The following is a 23308-nucleotide window of genomic DNA, read 5'->3' as shown; positions in this document are numbered from 1 at the left end:
TATTAAAATTACTAATAAATAAATAAATAAATAAATATATAAATAAAATAGTTAATAATAAAAAATTAAAAATGTTATGGTTAGTTAACTAAACTTAAAAAAAATATTTTAATTAAGTACATAAGTTAATAAAATAAAATAATAAATTATATAAATTAAAAACTAAAGCTAAATAGAAACATTACAATTATAAAAATAACATAATAATAAATATGACAAAAGGACATAAAATTATTAAAATGTTAACTAAAATTTAATTGAAGCCTGATAAATATACAGTAAAAAAAAAATGCTAATTCCAAATATTAATAAATACTTTGAGTATATAAATAATACTAAAATTAAACCGATATATGAATCTGGATTCTGATTGGTTGACAGACACTACAAAGAGATTCATTTAATTGGACTATTGGAGTTATATATAGGCTATATAGGCTACTGTACCACGGACAAAGTCATTTAGCTTCGTCTGCTTGAACAGGAAAATACTAAAATCTCAGAAACTGTTTGTCAATATTATAATAAAATACTTAAATCTGGCAACAATGTATTCACAAACTATGCAACCTCAGCTGAAATCCCACTCATATAATGCACATGCATTTCAATGAAAAGCATTGGCTCTAACAGCCAGACAAACTCAAACATGCGTCTTCAGCTGTGAATAAGATGTCTTTATTGTAGTGCTGAATGAACCCACATTCACAATCCATTTACCATGTGGAAGAGGGTAAATGTTCACTTAAAAAAATATAAGATCAATGATGAAAGTTAAAAAGGCAAACCCTTAGTTCGCATGGCAAGGCAAATTCACCCATGAACGATCGTCTGAAGGATCCTTGAGTGATCGTGGATTTTTGTGTGTGTGTCTATTCCTCTTGTTCAGTCTTATCTGCTGTAATATTCACAAACGAGGATGTTTTAGCCATGCATATGACCGCTAAATCAACATACTGTAAGTTTGGCATCTTTTATATAAACTACACATCTTGAACATTTTTTTTTTTACCCCTTTGTACATTTCTGGATTGGCGAACCACAGATGACCATAATACTAAAACGACAATATAGATAAAGAAACATTATTATCTTGTACTCTATGATTAAATAAACAGGAATAAAATTACTCATAAACTTTAATAACAGATTTGGTAGCCTGGAACTCTCCTGAGAAAGGTATTATTATTTCTTGTCATTTTTGCTCAAGCAGATGAATCAAGGGACGCTTCAATTGAAAGTAAAGTGCCCCGTACAAACTATATTTGTTTTCCTCCATGTGTTTCTGTACAACATTCATGTGTTTGACTGCATTATTATTATTATTCCTGTTCCAAAGTAGGCCTATAGTTAAATTAATAATCACATCTAGTAAAGGCTTCAAGATTAAAGGCACTTTCCACAAATAGAGTACAAAATAAGAGTTTGAAATGTTGAAGAATCATGTTTTCTCCACCTCGGGAGGTCAAAGTCAAGATTATTTTAAATATTATAATTTAGGTGTATTTTAGTTATTTAACAACTATAATAAAAATGATGAAATGTAAATTTAAAAATTAATATTTAATAATTGAAATTAAATTAATTAATTCAAATTAAATAAAATATTTAATTGCTTTAAATTGTTAATTTTATTAATTTAAATATTTTAAAATAATATTTATTAATAATAAATAATGAATAATTTTAAATAGTAATTCAACAGATTTAATATGAATATAGAAAAATATATAAAATTAAAATCATAATTTTCAAGGGTTCTTCCAGACATTTTAAAAACTATCTACTTTGATTGCTAGGTTAATTTAACAGTTTTCTCTTTACATCTTTATTGCTTCAAATAAAAGTAACAGGGCACCTGGACTCTTTTTGTGGAAAGTGCCGATAGCGTTTCATGACAAATACTTTTCCCGCCCAATTCAAAGCTATTCTAAAGCGAATCCCATGATTGTTTTACTACATTATTACAAAATACATAATTGCAACATTTTATATAGAAGTGCTAATTAGAAACCACAACATAATCAGCTGAATATTCCCAGCAGTTTCATGAATGAAAACAGACACGAGATTACAAAATAAAAGTGCTTCTCGGCATCCTATTTGGCTTCCTCAAAGAAAATGTCCCTCAAAGTAAAGCGCCTCATCGCTGCATGGGACACCCGCGCACTAATCGATCCCCTCATGAACATTTTAAACCGTGACGTCTGAGAGTCCCATTTTCGCTGACGTTTGGAAGAACAAATCTAGCTCATTCTGGCTCTTTAATAAAGTAATGGCAGTTTAAGACATCAGGTTCTATATGTGCAAACTAAACGGCAAAATCAACGCGATTGAGTCTCGAACAGCGTCAAACTTAGAATGAAAACATGCGGGGAAAAGAAAGACTCAAGTTTGGTGCATTTTTAACCCCTTTGACCTTTTTTACAGTTTCTTGTTAATTTATTAATCATAATTGTGTTCATTAATTAAAGCATTTACAAACTAGACAAAGCTTTGCACTTTACGATCCGTCGTGGAGGGAAACGTCGGGTCATAAGCGGGAAAACAGTGAACTGGATTTCGCCTCACTCGAGATTCCAGGAGCTGAACGGATGCTAGAAATCCCTTTCGCAAACCCTCAGTAAGGTTCTCTCAAAGTTGAATAAACGTTCTTTCCAGTAACATTAATAGAATGTTCATTTAAATTTGCTTGGCCTATAATAACATTCACAAAATCGTTATTGAAACATGGCTCATGGAACATTTTGATACATTTTTAAATGTAACCTCTTGCGTTTTAAGAACGTTCAGAGAACATTTAAAAATATTGTTCCCAAAATGATAAAAATGGAACATTCCCTTAATGTTTTCTGTAATGTTCGCATAAGCCAGAAAAAGTGGGCAGCTAACAAAAAATTTCCAAGAATGTTTTGGGAACATCTTTTGGAAAAGTTATTTCCAAAAGTTAGTTAAACAAAGTTTGTAAAATGATCAAATGAAACATTCATTTAATGTTTTCTGTTACATTCGCATAACCAAGAACAAATGGGCAGCTAACACAAATATGTTCTTTCCCATCACATTGTGAAAACATAATTTTTGGAATATTCTGAATATTCATTATTTCTCAATATCTGTAACATTCGCATAACAAAGAAGAAACTGGCAGCTAACAAAAAAAGTTTTAGAATGTTTCACTAAAGTTTCCATTACGCGTTTTCTCAATGATCTCTGAAGATTCAAAACATTCTTATTTTTTCATGCTTTTAAAACTATTCTTTCTTGGTTACGCGAACATTCCATTTTGCAAACATTAGAGGAACGTTACTATTACATGCTCTCTAACATTCTAAAACAAATGGTGGCATTTAAAAATAACATTGTAGAAATAAACATCCCATGAATGATGTGTAAATAATGTTTTTGTGCAAACATTCTGAGAACATTTTTAAACTTTGAACGAACATTCTGTTTATGTTACTGGAAGAACGTTTTTTTCACAACGTTGAGAAAACCTTCCCTGTTGGCTGTGTATGTCCTTGCAATGCATCATTCCCATTCAACCCAATGCATCTGCAGCATTCTCTAGTGTGTAGATGCCGTTCACGTGGGCATGACGTGTATGAACACCACTTGAGTGATGATCTCTATGTTGAAACGCTCTCAGAACCTCATGTGATTGTGAGGGGTTATTGTATATTGCAGGAGGAGCAGCACGGGTCTTCTTTATCCGGCTGAGAGGCGTAGTCCATCTGTCTGACTATCTCAGAGAACAGTTCGTCCACCATGGTTTTGCTCTTGGCTGATGTCTCCATGAACGGGCAGCCCCATTCTTCAGCTAGAGCTTGACCCTCGCTCGACGAAACCTCACGCTCGTTGTCCAGGTCCACCTTGTTTCCCACGAGTATCACGGGCACACGCTCGTACCTGTGAACATACGTGACAAGAGAATCAGTGAAAGCTGCAGCTTTAAATGACAAGTCCACGGTGAAATGTGACATTTCGGCATTAACTGCAGTTGTTTCCGAACAGGTTTCCCTAATAGTTTTACTGCAGCCATTGCCCTTGTCTGCAATTGGTCAGGCAAACAGATAGTCCCGCCTCCAAAGTCATGCCATTGGTTGAGTCAACAGAAAAAAACTGAACAATGTTTTAAAAGATTAACAATGTTTCACTCTTCAGAAAAACTGACTCACTTAAAGTGACTGTGGACATTACACATAAAAAATATTAGAATGTTAATAAAATATTTATTAAAGTATTTAAATGAATATTTTAATGTTCATTCATTATATATATATATATATATATATATATATATATATACACACACACACACACACATACAATAATGCTGTCAAACGATTAATCGCATTCAAAATAAAAGTTTGTAATAAAAGTATGTGTGTATACTGTGTATATTTATTACGTATATATAAATACACAAACATACAGTATATATTTTGTAAACTTTTCCATGTATATATTCATAATCACATAATTTATATTATAGTTTATAAATATTTTACCTCTATAAACTTAACATATTTTTCTTAAATATATACATGCATGTGTACTAAGAACATTTTAGAAATACAATGACCAAGCACATATGCTCAAAATTTAAAATCTACTCACAATGAATGCTATAGATTTTATAATCATCTATAAAGCTACAAATAAATTGCTTCAAGCAAGAAATATAATGTTTGTTTTTAACATTATGCTGAAAACAAATCAGCTAAATTATATATCTGACACCATTTTCAACATAACTTAATGCTTTTAGTTAATTATGTTAATATGTTATGTGAATTACATACCAAAAAAAAAAAAAAAAGTTAAATTATTATCGATAAAATATGTCAACGATCAACAACTAATGAATAATTTGCTCAAGATGCAACAGTTCAATGTGTTTTCTTTACCAAGATCGACTTGGCTCCAGTTCTCGAACCTCCATCCGATACCTGAGGTCACAATCATTAAAGACGACTCAAATGTATTTGGAGTTAACGGTGTGTCCCCGACCCGCTGTGAATCATTCCCTCCACACACTCTGAGTCAGAGCTATTGATCGGTCAGCCGAAGCTCTTCAGACGAGTGTGTGTCCAGCGCTCATCGTGAGAGCGGAGGAGGATCAGCTCGAATTAAAGGAGGACGACTGGAGAGACTGATGATGAACATCTCAATGACAGCCAGAGGAAAACAGCACTGCTCTTTTTAATAGCTCCAGACACTTAAAGCGACAGCTGCCTTTCTTTCTTCTGTGCAGCACAAAAGAAGATATCTTGAATAATGTTTTAACCATCTTTCAACTTAAGAAAAAATATGACTTGTATCTCGTATGTATTGAATATATATTTAGTTTTCTATATGTATTATTTATATTCTTATTTAATTTTAAAATTGTAATATTTATATATTGTTTGTTTGTTTTTGTCTGATAAGTAACACACACACACACACAAACACACACACACACACACACACACACACACACACATATATATATATATATATATATATAATATTTTAATGTTTTAATGTCTACATTTATTTTTCTTAATAATAGTATCATTGTTAAATATTAAATATATTATCATTATTATTATTATATCTGTAGTGCCTTTTAGGTTCCAATTTTTTCCATTTAGTTTTCATTTTTTCCCCTAATAATAATAATAATAATAATAATAATAATAATAATAATAATAATAATAATAATAATAATATTAAGTATTAAATAAAATATTGCCTATTATTATTTAATTTTGTTTCAGTTTTTTCCTAATAATAATAATTATAATATTGAGTATTAAAATATTGCCTATTATTATTTCTGTAACTCCCTTTAGTTTATTAAAAAATAAATATATTATTTAACATATAATAAATAAATATATTTCTATGATGCACAGCTGTATTTTCAGCATCATTCCTCCAGTCTTCAGTGTCACATGATCTTCAGAAATCATGAAAATATGATGATTTACTGCTCAAGAAACATTTCTGATTATTATCAATGTTAAAAACAGTTGTGCTGCACAATATTTTTGTGGAAGGCATGATACACAATATTTTCACGGTTCAAAAGAACAGCATTCATTTGAAACGAAATCTTTAGTAACATTATAAATGTCTTCCCTGTCACTTTTGGTCAGTGTAGATAAAGAATAGATCACCTGTGTGACTCTGCTCAGCGTTATTGATGAAGAGGCAGAGACATCATGTTCCTCATCTAACAGCGACTGTGAACGCTCTGAGTGGGAGTAAAGCGGCGCTCAGATGAAATGTCATGTATCGTGGCGAGCAGGAGAAACACTATTTATAACCAGACCGACTCGAGGGAAGTTAAAGCTGTTTGAGCAGGTCTGGGATCAGTTCTGTCATATATTCATATGCTTCAGCTCATGTACATCACACCGTTTACAAGAGTGCACTGTTTTTGTGACATGTCGTACATTCAGTTTGGACACGTTTTATGTGCCGCTGATGAAGAAAAGCAATAAAGCAGGCTGGAAAAATACTGGCCATTCAGCCATTGACCACAATTCTAATGTGTGCCTTTTACACTTCATTTTGTGTTGTAAGTGCTTAAATAAGCATATTATTTCATTCATTAAATTATCTATTAAAATTGTTATTTTTTGTGTACAATTTTATGTATAATAATACAAATGTAAAATATATATCTAAATAATATTATATCTATGTATATACATTTAAATCTGTCTATCTATCTATCTTGTAAAATTACATATTATAATTAAAAATGTAAAAATAATATAAATATATGATAACAAATATTTTCAAATATATTAAAGCACATATACATCTAAATAATTAAATATTTCATGATATTAAAATATATTTTGTAAAATAACCTAATAAAACATATAAAAAAAATATATTTACCACCACTACAAAAATAAAAATAAATATAAGCATACATAATAAATATTATATAAAAGACATAACATAATTCAGATTGAAACCGGTCGTTATGTTTCACCAGGTTCTCCTTCAGTTCATCTAAAGCATCTTGGTGACATTTTCCAAAATGTCATGCCTTTCATTATCATCTTAATGTCTCTGATTAAAAGAATTGAATCCAGTGGCAAGATAAGACACAGAGCAGCAGTAGTTAAGTGAATGTAATTACCCTGGAGTGTAACGAAGCACAAGCCGTTATTAGAGCGTCTGACTGATGCTGATGTAACACACAGGACCCGTCCAGCTCAATAACTCATTATTCTTTTATGCTGCCGCATGGATGCTTTCCTTATTGCCTGAAACCATACGCTACAGCACACGCTTTCCTGAGTCCCAGAGCGAATCCACACGGCTGAAATCACCAATCCATCAGATCTATCAGACTACAGATCCACCCTGGGATTAATAATGCACCCTAACCACAGAACCTGACAACGGTTATTAGGAGTGTTGTTTTACTGTGTGTGTGTATACACCCACACAAATGTTATTATATGCTTCATTTCCTTTATTTTTCAATTAATAGAGGATTCAATCAACTTTAATTGTAATTATATTTACATTATAAATAATTATATTTAATGGAAAATAATGGAAACAACAAAATAATTCAAAAATGTTTAAAATAAGTTAAAATTATAATATTAATATGCCCCAATTTTTTTTTACATTTTACTATTTTGATAATAATAATTTAATAAATATGACAAATGATATAATAAACAAATAATAATAAGAATAAAAACATATTATTATATTATGTATTTTAATTTAAATCACAGACATGATTTTTAATTAAAATGATTAAATATATAATAATTTAATAATATGAAATTAATTATATATGATAAAAAATATTGACAAAAATAAAAAAATAAGATTTCTTTATTATATTATATATTATAATTTTAATCACAGACATATAATTTTTAATTACACTTATTTAATAATATGACAATAATTATTTATAATAGAAAATAATTTTAGAAACAGCTAAAGAATTAATTAATTAGTAATTGTAGTTAACTAATCACACACACACACACACACAATTTTAATAGATAATAAGATAATAAGATAAACAATAATTATATATAATAGAAAATAATCATAGAAACTGCTAATGCAATTACAAACTCAAAAGTTTATATAATATATAATTGTAATTATTTGAAAATAAGTATTTGATTAAAATAAGTCCAAACGAATTGACTATAATATTGTACACGTATATAATTTGAATGTATTATCTGACAATAATTAAATTATAATCATAGAAACAATGATTCTAGTGTAAGACTGAAGTGATGCTGATGTAGTTTATTGAGTGTGATTGTTGTAAATGTTGAAGCTCTGTGTTTTCTCTGTCCGTCTGTCAGAGAGTGACGTCCGGTGCATTGAAGGCCTCTCCGGCTCTCTTTCCCAGTAACCCCGCGACCCCCGCCGCTTTCCAACACAAAAACAGATGTGAAGTCTCCAGAGACGCTGCTGGAAGCAGTGCATGCTGGGACGCTTTGGCAGTAAATGCTGGTTGGCCACACGCTGACTCACAGAGAAACAAAGGAACCTAGTTGTTAATGAAAACAAAAAGGGGAATGTTTTTTTTTTCTTCCAAAGTTTCCCAAAATAAAAAGGTCTGTCAGAAATTAAAAGCAGAGTTGGATGAATAAAGTCCAGAAACACTGAACACAACACGGCCTTCAGAAACTAAACTAGACTAGGACCAGAATAACATTCAATATTAAGAACAAAGTTTACACAAACATTAAAATCATTGTTTGGAATGACATGAGAGATAATAAATATTTTACTTAAGTACTGTGTAATGTGCTGAAATGTCATGCTTTGTTTATTGTAAAGAACTTTGAGCTGCATGCCTTGCCTATATGATAATAATATTATTATCATTTCTTATTCAAATATTTTTTTTCATTATATTAGAAACATGCAAACCAAATGTGAAAAAGGTGAATTAAACGGCACTACAGAAATAATAGTAGTGATATTTATTTTTATTTAATATTTTATAATAAATTATTTAATAATAATTTATCACATTTAATTTTTTTTAAATAAGAAATCATAAATAAAATAAAAAAAAGAAACTAAAGGGAGTAACAAAAATAATAATAAATCATTTTTAATAATTAATAATAGTATTAATATTATAAAAAAACTGACATAATGAAAACTAAATGGAAAAAAAATGGAACCTAAAAGGCACTACAATAATAATAATAATAATAATAATAATAATAATATATTTAACATTTAACAATGATGATATTATTAGGAACAAATAAAACAAACAAAAAATGCTACAGCAATAATAATTATATTTAATTGTAATATTTAATATTAAACCAAAAAGTGTAATAGAAATAATAGCATTATTTTGCCTAATTTAAAATTTTTGTTCATTAATGAATAGATCTAATATATTGTCATGCATGTACAAATGAGGACAGAACTGTGCTTTTGGTGATGAACTACCGCTATAAATACACCTTACAAAAGCGATGTAGCAGAACGGACAGAGAACTGAACCATGTTAAACAGCAATCATCTCCTTCAGTAGCACTCCACACACACACACACACACACACACACACCATGTATCTCAGAGATATGAGGATGTTTCGACACTAATCTAAGATCCGTCTCTTCAGTCTCTCCTGTATCAGCAAGAAAGGGATTTGAGAAGAGTGTGAAATGTCAATATCTGGCAACACAAACAGCAGGTTTCTCACAATAAACCCTCAAGAACCCAATCTCATCTTCCACCAAGATACACCCCCCGGTCCCCCCGGCCCGCATGAGACACCGTGTGTGCTGCATTAAATGATCCTACGTTCAGTTAGTTCTGAAAATGAATTGTGATGACTTTACAGGTGTTAACAACATACTTCAGTGGTTAAAAATAAGTGTTGAACACAGAACCAGTTTTCTCAGTAAATATATTTCTAAAGGTGCTGTTGACATGACATTTTCACCAGATGTTGGTAACACACACACACACACACACACACACACACGACCCTGCAGGACAAAAGCAGTCTTTAAGACGCTGGAGTATATTTGTAGCAATAGCCAACAAATACATTGAATGGGTCAAAATTATAGATTTTTCTCTTATGCCAAAAATCATTAGGATATTAAGTAAAGATCATGTTCCATGAAGATATTTCGTAATTTCCTAATTATGCAGTAATATGCATCGCTAAGAATTAATTTGGACAACTTATTTGTTATTTATTATAACAATATTTTGAGAAATCACACATTAATGGAAAGATTAATTATAGTTTTCAGATGATTGCATTAAATTGATCAAATGTTACAATGTCACAAAAGATTTCTATTTCAAAGAAATGCTGTTTTCTTAAACTCATCAAAGAATCCTGATCAATAAAATGTATCAGTTTCAACAAAAATATTGAGCAGCACGACTGTGTTCAACACTGGTAATAATCAGAAATGTTTCTTGAGCAGTGAATCATCATATTATTCTGATTTCTGAAGATGATGTGACACTGAAGACTGGAGGAATGATGTCTGGGTAGTTTTCACTACAGTGAGATTCATCAAGATTCATTTGAACTGCAAAAAAAAAAAAATGATTTCGAATGATTTGCACACAAAAATATGCTTCATTTATGGGGCATTCAGTTGTGTCTGCATGAACTCTGAACGCCCGTCTTTCATATTCACGCATCTCCTTTCAAATGAATGCTTTTGGATATCAATTATCATAAATTAACACATTTTACAATATGTAAATGCTGTTCACAGAAGTCCACTCTCAGACAGACTGTGTGTGGGCCGCTCTGTGTGTGTTTCAAACACCTACTGTAGCTAAACTGAATTAGCTAAATCGATGAAAGCGTGTTTAGCATTCGATATAAAGCAGGATGCGTCCACATTTCCTCTTCCCAGGCTCTCGCTGCCAGAAGTCCAGTGTGTCTTTGGGTTAGTGTGCACTAATGCAGTAGTGATGTTTCTTTGGCTTCCAGTGGCACACCGTCTCTTTTATATTGTGGTGAGTGTGTTACTGTATTATCATCGCTGGCCCAGCATGCATCTGTCTTCTCCTGCAGATGAACATCCTGTGCCAGAGCTTTAGAGACGTTTCACAGGTTCTGGCATGAAGCTGTGCCAATTCAGTTCAAGCTGCACAAAATATAATGTGTCCATCCTGAGTGTGTTTAGTGCTGGGAATTTCTACAGGAATTACCTTCGATTTTTATCAGTTCATTTAATGCATTTTATTTAAGTGATTTTCCTTTTTTTTAATCCATTTTCTAGATTGTAGAATTTTTTGTCTCGTAATTCAAAGCTCATTTAACTTCACATACACTAAAATAATTTAAACTCCAATCAATATTAATTTGTTTATTTATATCTTGAAGCTGGAAGCTTGTGTTTGCCACAGGATAAAATAAATTAATAAATGACTTTTCGTGACTTTTATCTCACAGTATTGACATTTCAAGTCAGAATTTAAAAATATAAAATTAACTGTGGGGAAAAAGTCAGAATTGTAAGATATAAACTAATTACTAGGAATAGAGATAAAAGTTAGAATTTTTAGAGTTGAGGTATAGAACTGGGGAAAGTCATAACTGTGAGATATAAACTCAAAAAAGGATGAATTAAAAAAAAAAAGTCATAATTGTGAGATATAAACACAAAGTTAAGCGAGAAAAAGGAGAATTTTTAAGATGTAAACTCAGAATTGGGAATAAAATTAAGAATGTCGAGTTTATATTTGACAATTATCTGTTTATATCTCAGAATTGTAATGCAATTCAATAAAATAAAATAAAATAATAATAATAAAAATTATACTTTTACGGAAACAAGCTTCTATAAATTTGTTACATAAAAATAAGAGATAAATGCACAGTTGCCATAATGTCTAAATAAACCTAACGTGTGCACACAAACAACTAAACATGCACGCAAACTATTTAGCACCAAATCAGTCCAAAGCCACGTTACAAAAGCCTTTAACAAGAGGCTGTTCTGCATGAAAAAAGATCAAATTACTGCATTTAAATAAGCAGAAACTCAAGATGCCGTTTTGTCATGATGCCATTGCATCGATGTGTTATGACTTGATTACCGTGGTAAAGTGGCTGATTAGCTCTTCAGCAGCTCTACTGTTCAGAAACACATCACTACACAATACAGACATGCAACAGTTCCTTCACTGGTCACGAAGACAATATGAGCAAAGTGCATAAATAAGAGCGTTTAATAGCTAAAAGTTTTGACATGATAACTCAATCTTTTGTCTGTATGCTTCACCTCACAGACTGTTTTTATTGTTCTGTACGTGTCATTTATGAAAGCAGTGTGTTTAAACCTCTTTTAAGAGTTGATCTGGAAAAACACAAACAATACAGCATCTGTTTCCAGGCCTTAGGTTAAATTATGGAAAGATTAGACCAGAAGCGGTCTCCCATTGGACTTGTTATTGACCGCACAATAAAGACACAGCATTATATGATTTCACACACGCTCAAGTCTTTCCATCTGCTTTAGAAAACAAACTACCTGCTTGCCAGATCGAGCAGTACCATGCTAAAATTATGATAATGCCATGGTTCTTTAATAGTAGTTACTGTTGTACTGTATCAGCGATATCGAATGATTACCATATTCATATAACGCTTACTAATAAAGCACTGTGACAGTACACTGATACAGCTATCATATCAGATGCTGGTGCATGTTCAAAAACGAATCATTTCCATACGCTTTCTTTCACCTTGAATTTATAAAAGTACTGTGGTAGTCCCAGAGTAAAATGATGGTATCAGATGTTAATACCATGGTACACAACCAAAACATGGTAATATCATTGATTTCTGTAAGCTAATAAATTTTATTTTGCCTTGAATTTACTAAAAGTGCAGTGGCAGTACCATGGTAAAATGATGGTATACCATGGGACTTTAATATTTACCATGGTACATGTCCACAAACATGGTAATGCCATAATTTCCTGCATGTTTGCTTTTCACCTTGACCATTGTATTTTAAATATCATTGTTTTTTTGTTTTTTAAGTTTATTGTGTTTTTATAAGTTTTCTATAAGTTTATTGTGTAAATTAGTGATTTGGCAGTACCATGGTAAAAGTATGGTGCCATAAGGTAATGCTTCTAAGAATACAATGATGTGTTGATCATGGAGTCAGATGTCTTCATTACTATCTGGTACTGTGGTAGTACTACGGTAAAATGATGGTATCAGATGATAACACCTAGGTACTTCAAAGTTTACCATGCTTCATGTCCAAAAACATTGCAATACCACTATTTTCTCTATGTGTATTTTTTTACCTTACAACAAACATACTGTGTCAGCAGCATGGTAAAAACTATGGTAATGCCATGGTTATTTAACACAGTGTGTGCTGAATGATGATCAAATTATATAATACTTTCAAAAAGTTCTTATAAAAAAGTAGTGTGGCTGTACAAAAGCAGTCTCTGGAGCACAGAAGTCTCTGGAGTATATGTGTAGCAGTAGCCAAAAATACATTGTATGGGTCAAAATGATCGATTTTTCTATAATGTCAAAAATCATTCGGATATTAAGTAAAGATCATGTCCCATGAAGATATTTTGCTAATTTTTTTACTGTAAATATATCAAAACATAATTTTTGATCAGTAACATGCATTGCTAAGAACTTCATTTGGACAACTTTAAAGGAGATTTTCACTGTATATATATATATATATATTTTTTTTTTTTGCACCCTCATTTTCCAGATGTTCAAAGTTGTATCACAGCCAAATATTTTCTGATCCTAATAAATTTCATAATTTGAGTCACAATTAACTCATTAAGGGAGGTGTTTCCCCCACTCTACTCTACCCATGGTGCATGCCAAAAAAGGGTTACATTTCTGTAAGTTTAATGGTTTTCACATAAGTGACAAGACACTCTGGTAACAACAGCATTGTAAAGTGATGGTATGCTATGGTTCAGCCTGCTCAAATGATTGCACCAGATGGTTTTACCATGTTTACCATGTGTTATGCGTCTCACCTCTTCACCCTGATGATCTGGTCTCTCATGGGCTTTATATCTTGGAAGCTCTGCTGGTTGACCAGGCTGTAGACCAGGATGAAGCCCTGGCCGTTCTTGATGTAGAGATCCCGCATGGACGCGAACTGCTCCGTCCCCGCCGTGTCCAGGATCTCCAGCACCGAAGGCGACGAGTCCACCTCGATCTCCTTGCGGTAGAAGTCTTCGATGGTCGGGTCGTACTTCTCGATGAAGGTCCCGGTCACGAACTGGACCGTGAGCGCGGATTTCCCGACCCCTCCGCTGCCCAGCACCACCACCTTGTACTCGCGCATTGCGACGTGACGCGCGTAATGGAGCCAGCTAACAGTGTCCAAACCGATCAGACGCGACGGGAAACTTGCTTTGAATATCGCAGAAGTCGAGCAGACGCAGGGCCATGGCTGGCTGTATTGCAACACTCACCATAGAGACAAATAACAAAGGCGCACAAAGAGCCAATGCGCGGACTTCATGGCATCTCTAGCTACCTCGAATACCCAGAACCCGACAGCTGCTTAGAGAATGAATCGTTTAAAACGCATTTGCATGCATTTTAGGTTATAAAAGCGCGTTGCGCCCCGTCAGAGCGAGCATGCAAGGCATCACGCGTCACCTCCGAGCGTCATTTGGAAATCGTTAGGGACGCTGCTGCATTCCAGAATAGCTATTCTTCTGTATCTTCCAGCATCCTCAACCGCCATACTCTCGGGTGGAGACCTTCTGAAGCCAGAGCACTCCGTCTCGGTTCGAGGATAGGAGTTTTGTGGCGGGATTGATGCGCTGGGCGATCAATGGGCGCGGAGGAGCGCAGTAAGCCACGCCTGCTTGTCTTAATAAGGCAATGTGGTGGGCGGGACTTCCGCTCTTAACTGCGACGCGAATGGTTACAGCGCAAGCTGAGCGACCAATGAGGGACGGCGGCAGGGAGCGTGACGATCAATGATGCTGGCGATGCTGTTCCTATGGCAACAGCGCGTCGCCTGCATCAGCACCTGAAATAGAAATCAACAGCGATGCGGCCATTGTGCGCGTTGATGGAGGCTGGAGGACTGCAGTGCTTCTTAAGTATTTGAATGTCACTCTTTTGATCAGTTGATGCTCCTGCATGTTCCACTTTGACAGTCACATAGCCTTTCTTCAACACTGCATCCAGTATTTGAGTTTTTCAAACTGATCAATGTTTTACTTGAATAGTGTGCTTTCTTAACAAAGATAAGTTGCATTTAGTGGTTTTTTTTTTTTTAGATGTTGTTATCCAATGCAGTGACATCTGTACATTTTTAAGCATGTCTTTATGCAACACAGGGTTGTGCAGTTCTTACCTCTTAATAAATTATCCATGTCCACATGTCAGGACTACAGCTTTCATTATGAAGCGGGCTCGAGTTACATCTGTGGTATATCATATCTATAATGCATCAGCAGTTCACGGAGTATGAATCCAAGTGAGTCATGGACAAAGAACAATACATTGTCCTAATGAATCAAAATTAAATTAAATGATGCTACAACAAAGTGCATTGATTTCGGAACTAGTTCAGCCAAAAATGAAGAATATATATATATATTTCAGTATTCAGTATATTGTTCCTCAATGAAACACAAATCAGAATTGGTTGGTTTTTGTTTTGCATGCAATTACTACTGAGGCTTGTTTTAAGCTTTAAAACCATAACCATATTCATATGCCACAGTATCTCCATAACATACAGCACTTAATCAGTTAAAATAGCAAATTTGGAGACAGCAAAATTAATTTTTTTATGCATTTTCACAGGGTTTTATATTTTATAGTTAACTAAACACAAAAATAGATTAAAAACTATTTCAGCTAAATCTCTCTCTAGATATATACATATAAAAATATATGTATATATTGACTAAAATGACAATGAAATAATGAGCAAAAAGTTAAATTAGACAAAATTACTAAAAGCTTAACTTAAATATAAATAAAGATGGAAAATATAAAAGAGAGAGAAAAAAAAGGCTGAAAATATTACTAAAAATTACAATAACATCGATTGACAATAAAACGAAAAAAGAGGATGGAAACTTGGCTATTCCCAAAAAAACAAAAAGAAAAGAAAAATGTATTATGCATTACCAAGGTACTCGTAGTTACACACATGCTCATGCAAATGAAACTCAATCAAGCAGTAAAAAACACATGTCCTTTTTTTCTTCCTTTATTCATTTTGTCTCAATAGATTTTACACTATTTTTCTGGAAACATTTGACTATATGACATAAAATAGCACATAATATATATGCACAAATAAAACATTTAAAATGGTTACATGAAAACTAATATTATCCAAAGTGGGCTTGGTTTATAATTTTCTTCTCGTATTATCTGTGTGTGTGTGTGTGTGTGTGGATGGGCTACTGCATTACTGATGAAAGTCAAGCAGCACAGCGTAAATACCCACAATCCCTTGAGAACGGCATCTCGTCGTAAACAGGAAAGGGCACTGAAAAGCATCAACACCTTCAAACCCTTTGGCCTCTCCGTGACAATGCTTCGAAATAATAATAATCATTAAAAACTCTTACATTAGTTATAGGTATAGCATATATTCATACATAAATGGAGGTGAGAAGTAAGTTCAGTAGACCTGTTGACACCCTAGCACATATTAATAGCTCTGAAACACAAAAAGCTTAAACAATAGACTAAAGGTAAGGCAAAGTGTTTGGATACGCTGTGTCTGCTCAGTATATCAACTGATTCCAAAGTGCTTTTCCACAATCAGTCAACAATTGTTTTGTCCCACAACTCATTGTACATTTCGTCTGGGGTGTAAGAAATCCCAAATTAAGGACACCCGTTGCTTTCATCACATGTGCAGTTTTTTTTTTTTTTTTTTTTTTTATAATGTAGATAGAAACATTCAATAGATTTCTTTTTTTTTATTATTATTATTATTTTCTCAGGTTAAATTGAAAATAACTTCTTAATTTGACATAAAATACCATGCAAGATGCTTATTGAATATTTAGTTATCTGGTTTAACGAAAGCAATAAAACAACCGTCATTGATTCGTGTCGCCATACCATATTCATTGTGCATCTGTTTTAGAAATGAACATCATACGGTTACATGAAATCAAAGTGCAATCGTTAATTCATTTAAGTTGCTGAACAAACCAGCACAATGTTCATAAATAATATATAAAAAAAACAATCTTCACAAGTACTTGAGATTATTTGTCAATCTAAAAGGGGAATGGGCTCGGTTTAACCCAACACTAGAGTCGTTTCTTAAGTTACGTCACACTATTGTATCAGTGAGTATTTACTACTATCTTAAAATGTTACACCAATGAAGAGGCCGTTAAATGCTACCGAAAAATCTCCTGGTAATATAATTTCGACATAAAATAGGAAATGTTCCAATATCTGTTTTACACTCTATTGTTTTACAGTGCTCTAGGAAAACAATAAAAAAAATAAAAAATAAAAGAACAAACGAAAAAAAAAAAAAAACTTAAAAATTACATCATTTACAAAAATACCAAAATGTAGTATTCGCAACTTTTTAGGTTGCCACAGCAACAACTTAATATTATTAATATTATTATGAAATAACTATGATACTACAGAGTTTTTTTTTCTTCGTTTTTTTCCATTTTAGTTTTTTTTTTGGTAAAACATTACCTATACAATAAACATTTTTACATAACACAAGCAATTCTATAGCCTTGCTTACGCTACGACGCGGCGTCCCGAACGAGAGATTTAGAAGCGGCTCCTGATTGGCCGAGGACCGCTGCACGTAGCTAAGCCCGGCTTAATAAATTACATTCATTTTTAAAATAGGTTACACCATTGTTCTGTGTTCTAGCATTTAACAAAACAAAATAAAGAATGAACAGAATGACAATAAAATATATTTAAATCACTTTCCACGTCAAAAATTACATTAAAACTGTAACTTTTGAGACAACAGAGAAAAAATCCCTAAAGGAAAAAAAAAAATTGACATGAATTTAAAATAAAAAAATGCTAAGACCAGTGCCATATTCCTGCGAAACCAAACGTCTCTTCGTGGATTGTCTGTGTTAATCGAGCACCATGAAAATACATGATGGTTCTGATTGGATCGCTAACACACTCGCACAATGCAGATACACATGCTTCACCCATAACAAATCAGGGAGGAAAGAAGGCTGAGCGCGCTATTCCAGGTAAAACACCATCCAAATAAAAACTAAACAATGATGTTAGATGATTTGTTATAGTAAGAAAATGACAAATGTGTTTGTTAAAGAAGCAGTTCACCCCAAAAGATTGCTGTAAATGTCCTCATCCTCAGGCCATCTGAGATGTCGAGGGGACTGTTTCTTCATCAGGTTTGGAGAAATGTAGCATTGCATCAGTGTCTTATCAATGGATGCTCTGCGGTGAATGGGTGCCGTCAGAATGAGAGTCCAAACAGCTGACAAAAACATCACAATAATCCACACCACTCCCGTCTATCACTTAATGTTTTTAGAAGAACCAAATCCATTATAAAGACAGTCTGTTTCTCCTGCTTTATTGTTGGTTTCCTCTTTTCTGATAATTTGTAATGAGGATTAAAAAAAATAAAACATGCAAATAAATTCAAACATCCATTCAATATCTATTATTTCCCTAATATTACGGATGACCTGATCAAAAAGTAGGCAAATGTTCACATGCATTTTACTACTATACAGTATAGTAATAATTTAGTACTTTCTCCTGCTTAATTGTTGATTAGCTCTTTTCTGAAAATTTGGAATGAGGATAAAAAGACAAAAAACAAACAAACATACAAACAAGTTCAAACATTAATTTAATATCTACTATTTCCTAAATATTATGAAATTCAAGATTGCCGCCCCATGATGATGTCATAATATGCAAATTAGATCAGTATATTTAAACCCCACATAAACTTTCGATCATGCCCAACATTTTTCTAATTTTTACCCATAGTCCATAACAACACTTCCTCCAGTGAAAAAGTCCATCTCCTGTTGTCCCTCACATTAAAATCCACCAGATATTTGTTCGGAGCTGTTTAAACGCTGCTTGATCTGTGCAGATTTCTCTCCTGATTCGACCAGAACACTTTTTCACTTTGAATAAAAAAAAAAAAAAGCCATAATGATCAGTTAGTTTCCTACAAACATGCAGCTTTTAAATTCTCCAGATGGTAACTGATGGACTGGATGCTGTGGATAATTGTGATGTTTTTATCAGCTCTCATTCTGACGGCACCCATTCACATCCATTGGTGAGCAAGTGATGCAATGCTACATTCTCCAAACCTGATGAAGAAAACAAAGTCATCTAAATCTCTGTTTAGTATATTTTCAGCCAATTTTAGGATGAACTGTCCCTTTAACAGACAGTCCACATAACTGGTTAAGAACACACTGCAATGACAATCATTTACCAAACTCAAAACTTCACGTGTGTTACAGACATTGAGCTCCAAGTTCCTTACATTTCCAATGTCAGCTACTCCAAGAAAGCATAAAAGCTAACACGTTACAACAAAACAAACATTCTGCCTGTGCCGTCTCACACCGATTCTAGCAACATCGACATTGTGTAATGAAACAGACCATGATGTGCATGAAATGCATTTAACTTTTTTTTTGTTGTTTTGTTTTGTTTTCATCACTCGTCTGGCCAAAATCATTTCGGGAGCTTCACTCTGAATGTTTTTATAACCCCCAAACCCCACATGAAGTCATCTTCTCAAGATGCTCGCTGTGTAAAATAGATTTTTTTTAGGCACTTCTACTGTTTATCAAATAAAACAGGATTATCGGCGAGAGCGCAGGGCTCTCCATTCACAACGCCTCAAAGATCGTCTACTGCAATGTTTCCCCCTCGTCGTTTCCGTTCGCTGGGCACCGTGTGAGTGGGACTACGAACAGGCCCCAGACAATTTGGAGAAGAAGTCCGTCTCGTGTGTGAGTTTGTTTACAGCAGCTCTCCAGTTTAATGTTCAATAAGCCCTTGGCACGGGATAGAAGCCAGAGTCGACTCCCTGATGGCCAGTGTTTCCACAGACACATCGAAATCATTCAGCGTCCATTTAAAACACAAAGGGAAAGAGTAAAACACAGTCCTTTAGGAGAGACGTAGACAGAAACGTGGTTGCATGGCACGCGGTTTGCCACATTCGCACTCGCGACACTGACAGGTTTTCAAATCAGTGTGCGCTTCGTGTCCTTGTAAACCTTTCTTTGGCCAGTGGGGATGAAGAGTTGGGAATAACATCTTTCCAAAGACAGCTCGAGTCCAAGAAGGGAGGTGCATTTTGACCAGTAGACAATCTTCTGTGTGTCCGCCGTGTGACATTCTGTGTTTTTGTAAATTAAAATAAGAAACAAAGTCCCTATTTCCCCTCTCTAGAGGGTGCATGGGGTTTAGTTTAAGACATCCTCTGCAGGAGACGTCCTCCCGTTCAAGACAATCAAGCACTTATTATTAAGCACTATTTCTGACAGTGCAAACCATGTGTGTGTGTGTGTCCCCTCGCTCGTCGCTCACTCATTGTGCATTTGTATTTAAAACAACTATGGGAGAAAAATACACATTATCTGACGGGTGACCGATCATTCGGATGAAATCTCACTTATGCCTCTATGAAACGTGCTGTACATTAACATACATATATATTTATAGATACTCGTATATATTTTCTAGTCTCGTTTTTTTAAGTTAGAAACCGGTTGAGTCACCTTTCCGAGCATTAACAGGTATACGGTGTGTGTGTGTGTGTTCTGTGTGTTACGCTTTAGCATGCAGGTTGCTGTAGTTCTAAAGGGGAGGAGGGCAGGTCGTATTTACACGGGGATCTTTTTGGGTTTCTCAAAGCAGCTTCCTGACACCCCGTTGTTCCTCTTCGGTGGTTTACTTCAAGATGATCTGCGCAAACAGAAGGGAGAAAAACACACAAAACGGCATGGCAATATTAGTAAAGGCTCGTTAAGAAGCATCAGTCGATCTTTAGTGCTCTGATTGACAGCTATGTGTCGTCTGCGTGTGTGTGGATGTAGACGGCGTGAGCGAGGGATGTGCATGCTAATTACTGAGCGTATGCATGTTAATGTAGTGGTTATGAGCTCTCGGTTGTACGGTAGTGACTCAAATGCTCTCTAGGAAGTGGTGTTTAGTGTTCTCAGGTGTGGAAAGCAGCGAACGCAAAGGAGTTGGATAAAAAGTAGGCGTCTTGTTTGCAAGCCAAAGTGGAAAAATACTTCGAAAATTAAGTTTAGAGCATTTCAAGTCTGTTATGGTAATAAAAGTTGCATTTATTGGATCGAAAATACAAAATAGATGAATAAACTGTTTTCTATGCGAATATCTGCCAAAATGTAATTCACTGGTGTGAGCAAAGCTGAATTTTTTTTCAGTCTTCAGTGTAATATGATCCTACAGAAAACATTCTAGATTAAGAAACATTCAATGTTGAAAAGAGTTGTGCTGACCGATATTTTTGTGGAAAACGTGGTGCATCTTATTTTTCAGGATTGTTTAAAGAACAGAAAGTTCAAAAGAAGAGCATTTATTTGAATCCTCTGTAAAATTATAAACATCTTTACTGTCACTTTTGATAAATTTAATTCTGAATTAAAGTACTTTAAAAAAATGACTGACCCTAAACTTTTGCATATTTAACTTGTGCATCATTTTAATATAATTTTATGCCAAAATATCAACTTTTGGCTGCCCAATCAATGCACTCAATGCATATTGAAAATCAGCACACTGATCACTTTATTACTTAAGGTAGTATAGTGTGCTATTTATATTCAATGTGCTTCTCAAACAGCATCAGGTCACAGTACAATATTATGGTCTTTTTGTGCGTAGATTACGTAATATTTTCATTGTTTTCACATTCAGTGTCAGGATTTCATTCTTCTGCACGCATGTTGTTGTAAACACCCGTCAAATTGCATCCTAAACATCATAAGTGACCCTGGAGCACAAGTAGTCAAAAATACATTGTATGGGTCAAAACGATCCATTTTTCTTTTATGCCAAAAATCATTAGGATATTAAGTAAAGATCATGTTCCATGAAGATATTTTGTACATTTCCTACCATAAATATATAAAAACTTAATTTTTGATTAGTAATATGCATTGCTTAGAACTTCATTTGGACAACTTTAAAGATGATTTTATTCACCCTCAGATTCCAGATATTCAAATAGTTGTACCAAAGTTTGTCCTATGCATCAATTGAAAGCTTATTTATTCAGTTAAACTTATGCATGCATAAATAATAATAATAATAATAAAATACCCTTACAACTGGTCCAGGGTCACGTATATAATTTATAAATAGTACTGTTTTATGAAAGCTGGTCTCGTTTCCCAGTATAACTAATATTTTGCCTGGATCCAGTTTTCCAGAAGTAGCCCAAGCCAAACAGTAGAAGAGCAGTAATCAGGAAGCACGTGGCACCCTAGTTTAGTCACAAAACGTGGAAAGTTACTATGAAACACCGTCAGCGTTGTGAGCAGAGCACTGAGGCGAGGCGACAGTGTGGAAGCTTGATAGCCGGCTGCACTGATGCATGATGGGAAAGCAAGGCCAGAGAGGGGTCATGCAGGTCACACAGAGCCTGATGAGACGATGCTGATGTGTTGGATCGGGATGCATGTGATGTCAATCAGGTTCAGCTAATATATCATTTCTTTCAGACTACTGTATTAACACGTGAAGTATCTGACTCAGTTTTCTGTCCTGGTTTAATGTGTTCCCTGTTGAATCAGGAATCTGGAGAAGTATATCTCTAGCAGAGAAAAACACACAAAGCTGCCTCCGACAGATGGGCAACAAATAAATGAAGTATTGATTAAGACATAATGACAAACTATGACATGCTACTCATAATCAGATGGAATTTTTGTTATATTTCATTTCAACATAATTATATTGTTAGAATGGATTCTTAAAACTTGTATATTTTTTTATTTATAGATATGTCATTTATCAACAGTAAACATGTTAATAATGTAAATACACGTTAAAAACAATAAAACACATTATTTAAATTAATATTTTATTATGTATTTTTGACGATGTCAAAATATAATCTAAATGTATTAAGTTTATTTATATTTACTGTATGTGTGTATGTATTACACACACACACACACATAAAATAACTGTTGTAATTAATAATAATAAATACATATTTTAAAACACATTTTAAAAGAATAACAAATACATTATATAAAGAC

General features: G+C 33.6%; 2 protein-coding genes across 14 annotated transcripts in view; both read right to left on the bottom strand.

Moving 5' to 3' along the window:
- Window positions 1-1751: 1751 nt before the first annotated feature.
- Window positions 1752-15836, bottom strand: LOC113044593 (ras-related protein Rap-2a). The gene is made up of 2 exons (XM_026204708.1): window positions 14042-15836; window positions 1752-3909 (listed from the first exon to the last, which is right to left on the bottom strand). Exons 1-2 carry the CDS (start codon window positions 14353-14355, stop codon window positions 3672-3674), a joined length of 552 nt encoding a protein of 183 aa, XP_026060493.1. The 5' UTR covers window positions 14356-15836; the 3' UTR covers window positions 1752-3671.
- Window positions 15837-20151: 4315 nt separating this feature from the next.
- Window positions 20152-23308, bottom strand: part of LOC113044590 (muscleblind-like protein 2a) — a 61150-nt gene continuing 57993 nt past the window's right edge. For 7 of the 13 annotated variants that reach the window (XM_026204691.1, XM_026204697.1, XM_026204699.1 and 4 more), the window contains one exon: window positions 20152-20978. In XM_026204691.1, coding sequence (XP_026060476.1) covers window positions 20848-20978 — 131 coding nt within the window. In that variant the 3' untranslated portion in view covers window positions 20152-20847. The remainder of the gene's footprint in view (window positions 20979-23308) is intronic. The other 6 variants (XM_026204696.1, XM_026204700.1, XM_026204701.1 and 3 more) reach the window with 2 other exon arrangements.

Source organism: Carassius auratus, chromosome 26 (genome assembly GCF_003368295.1).
Source record: "Carassius auratus strain Wakin chromosome 26, ASM336829v1, whole genome shotgun sequence".
NCBI lineage: Eukaryota > Metazoa > Chordata > Actinopteri > Cypriniformes > Cyprinidae > Carassius > Carassius auratus.
The sequence above is the reverse complement of the archived record's forward strand: the minus strand, read 5'-3'. Positions and strand labels throughout refer to the sequence as shown.

What these genes read in the sequence shown, in the direction of transcription:
- LOC113044593 (XM_026204708.1), bottom strand. Translation starts at nt 14,355, where the DNA reads ATGCGCGAGTACAAGGTGGTGGTGCTGGGCAGCGGAGGGGTCGGGAAA. An exon ending in CAGATCATCAGGGTGAAGAG is followed by an intron (nt 3,910 to 14,041) that starts GTGAGACGCATA and finishes GTATGTTCACAG; the next exon opens with GTACGAGCGTGTGCCCGTGA.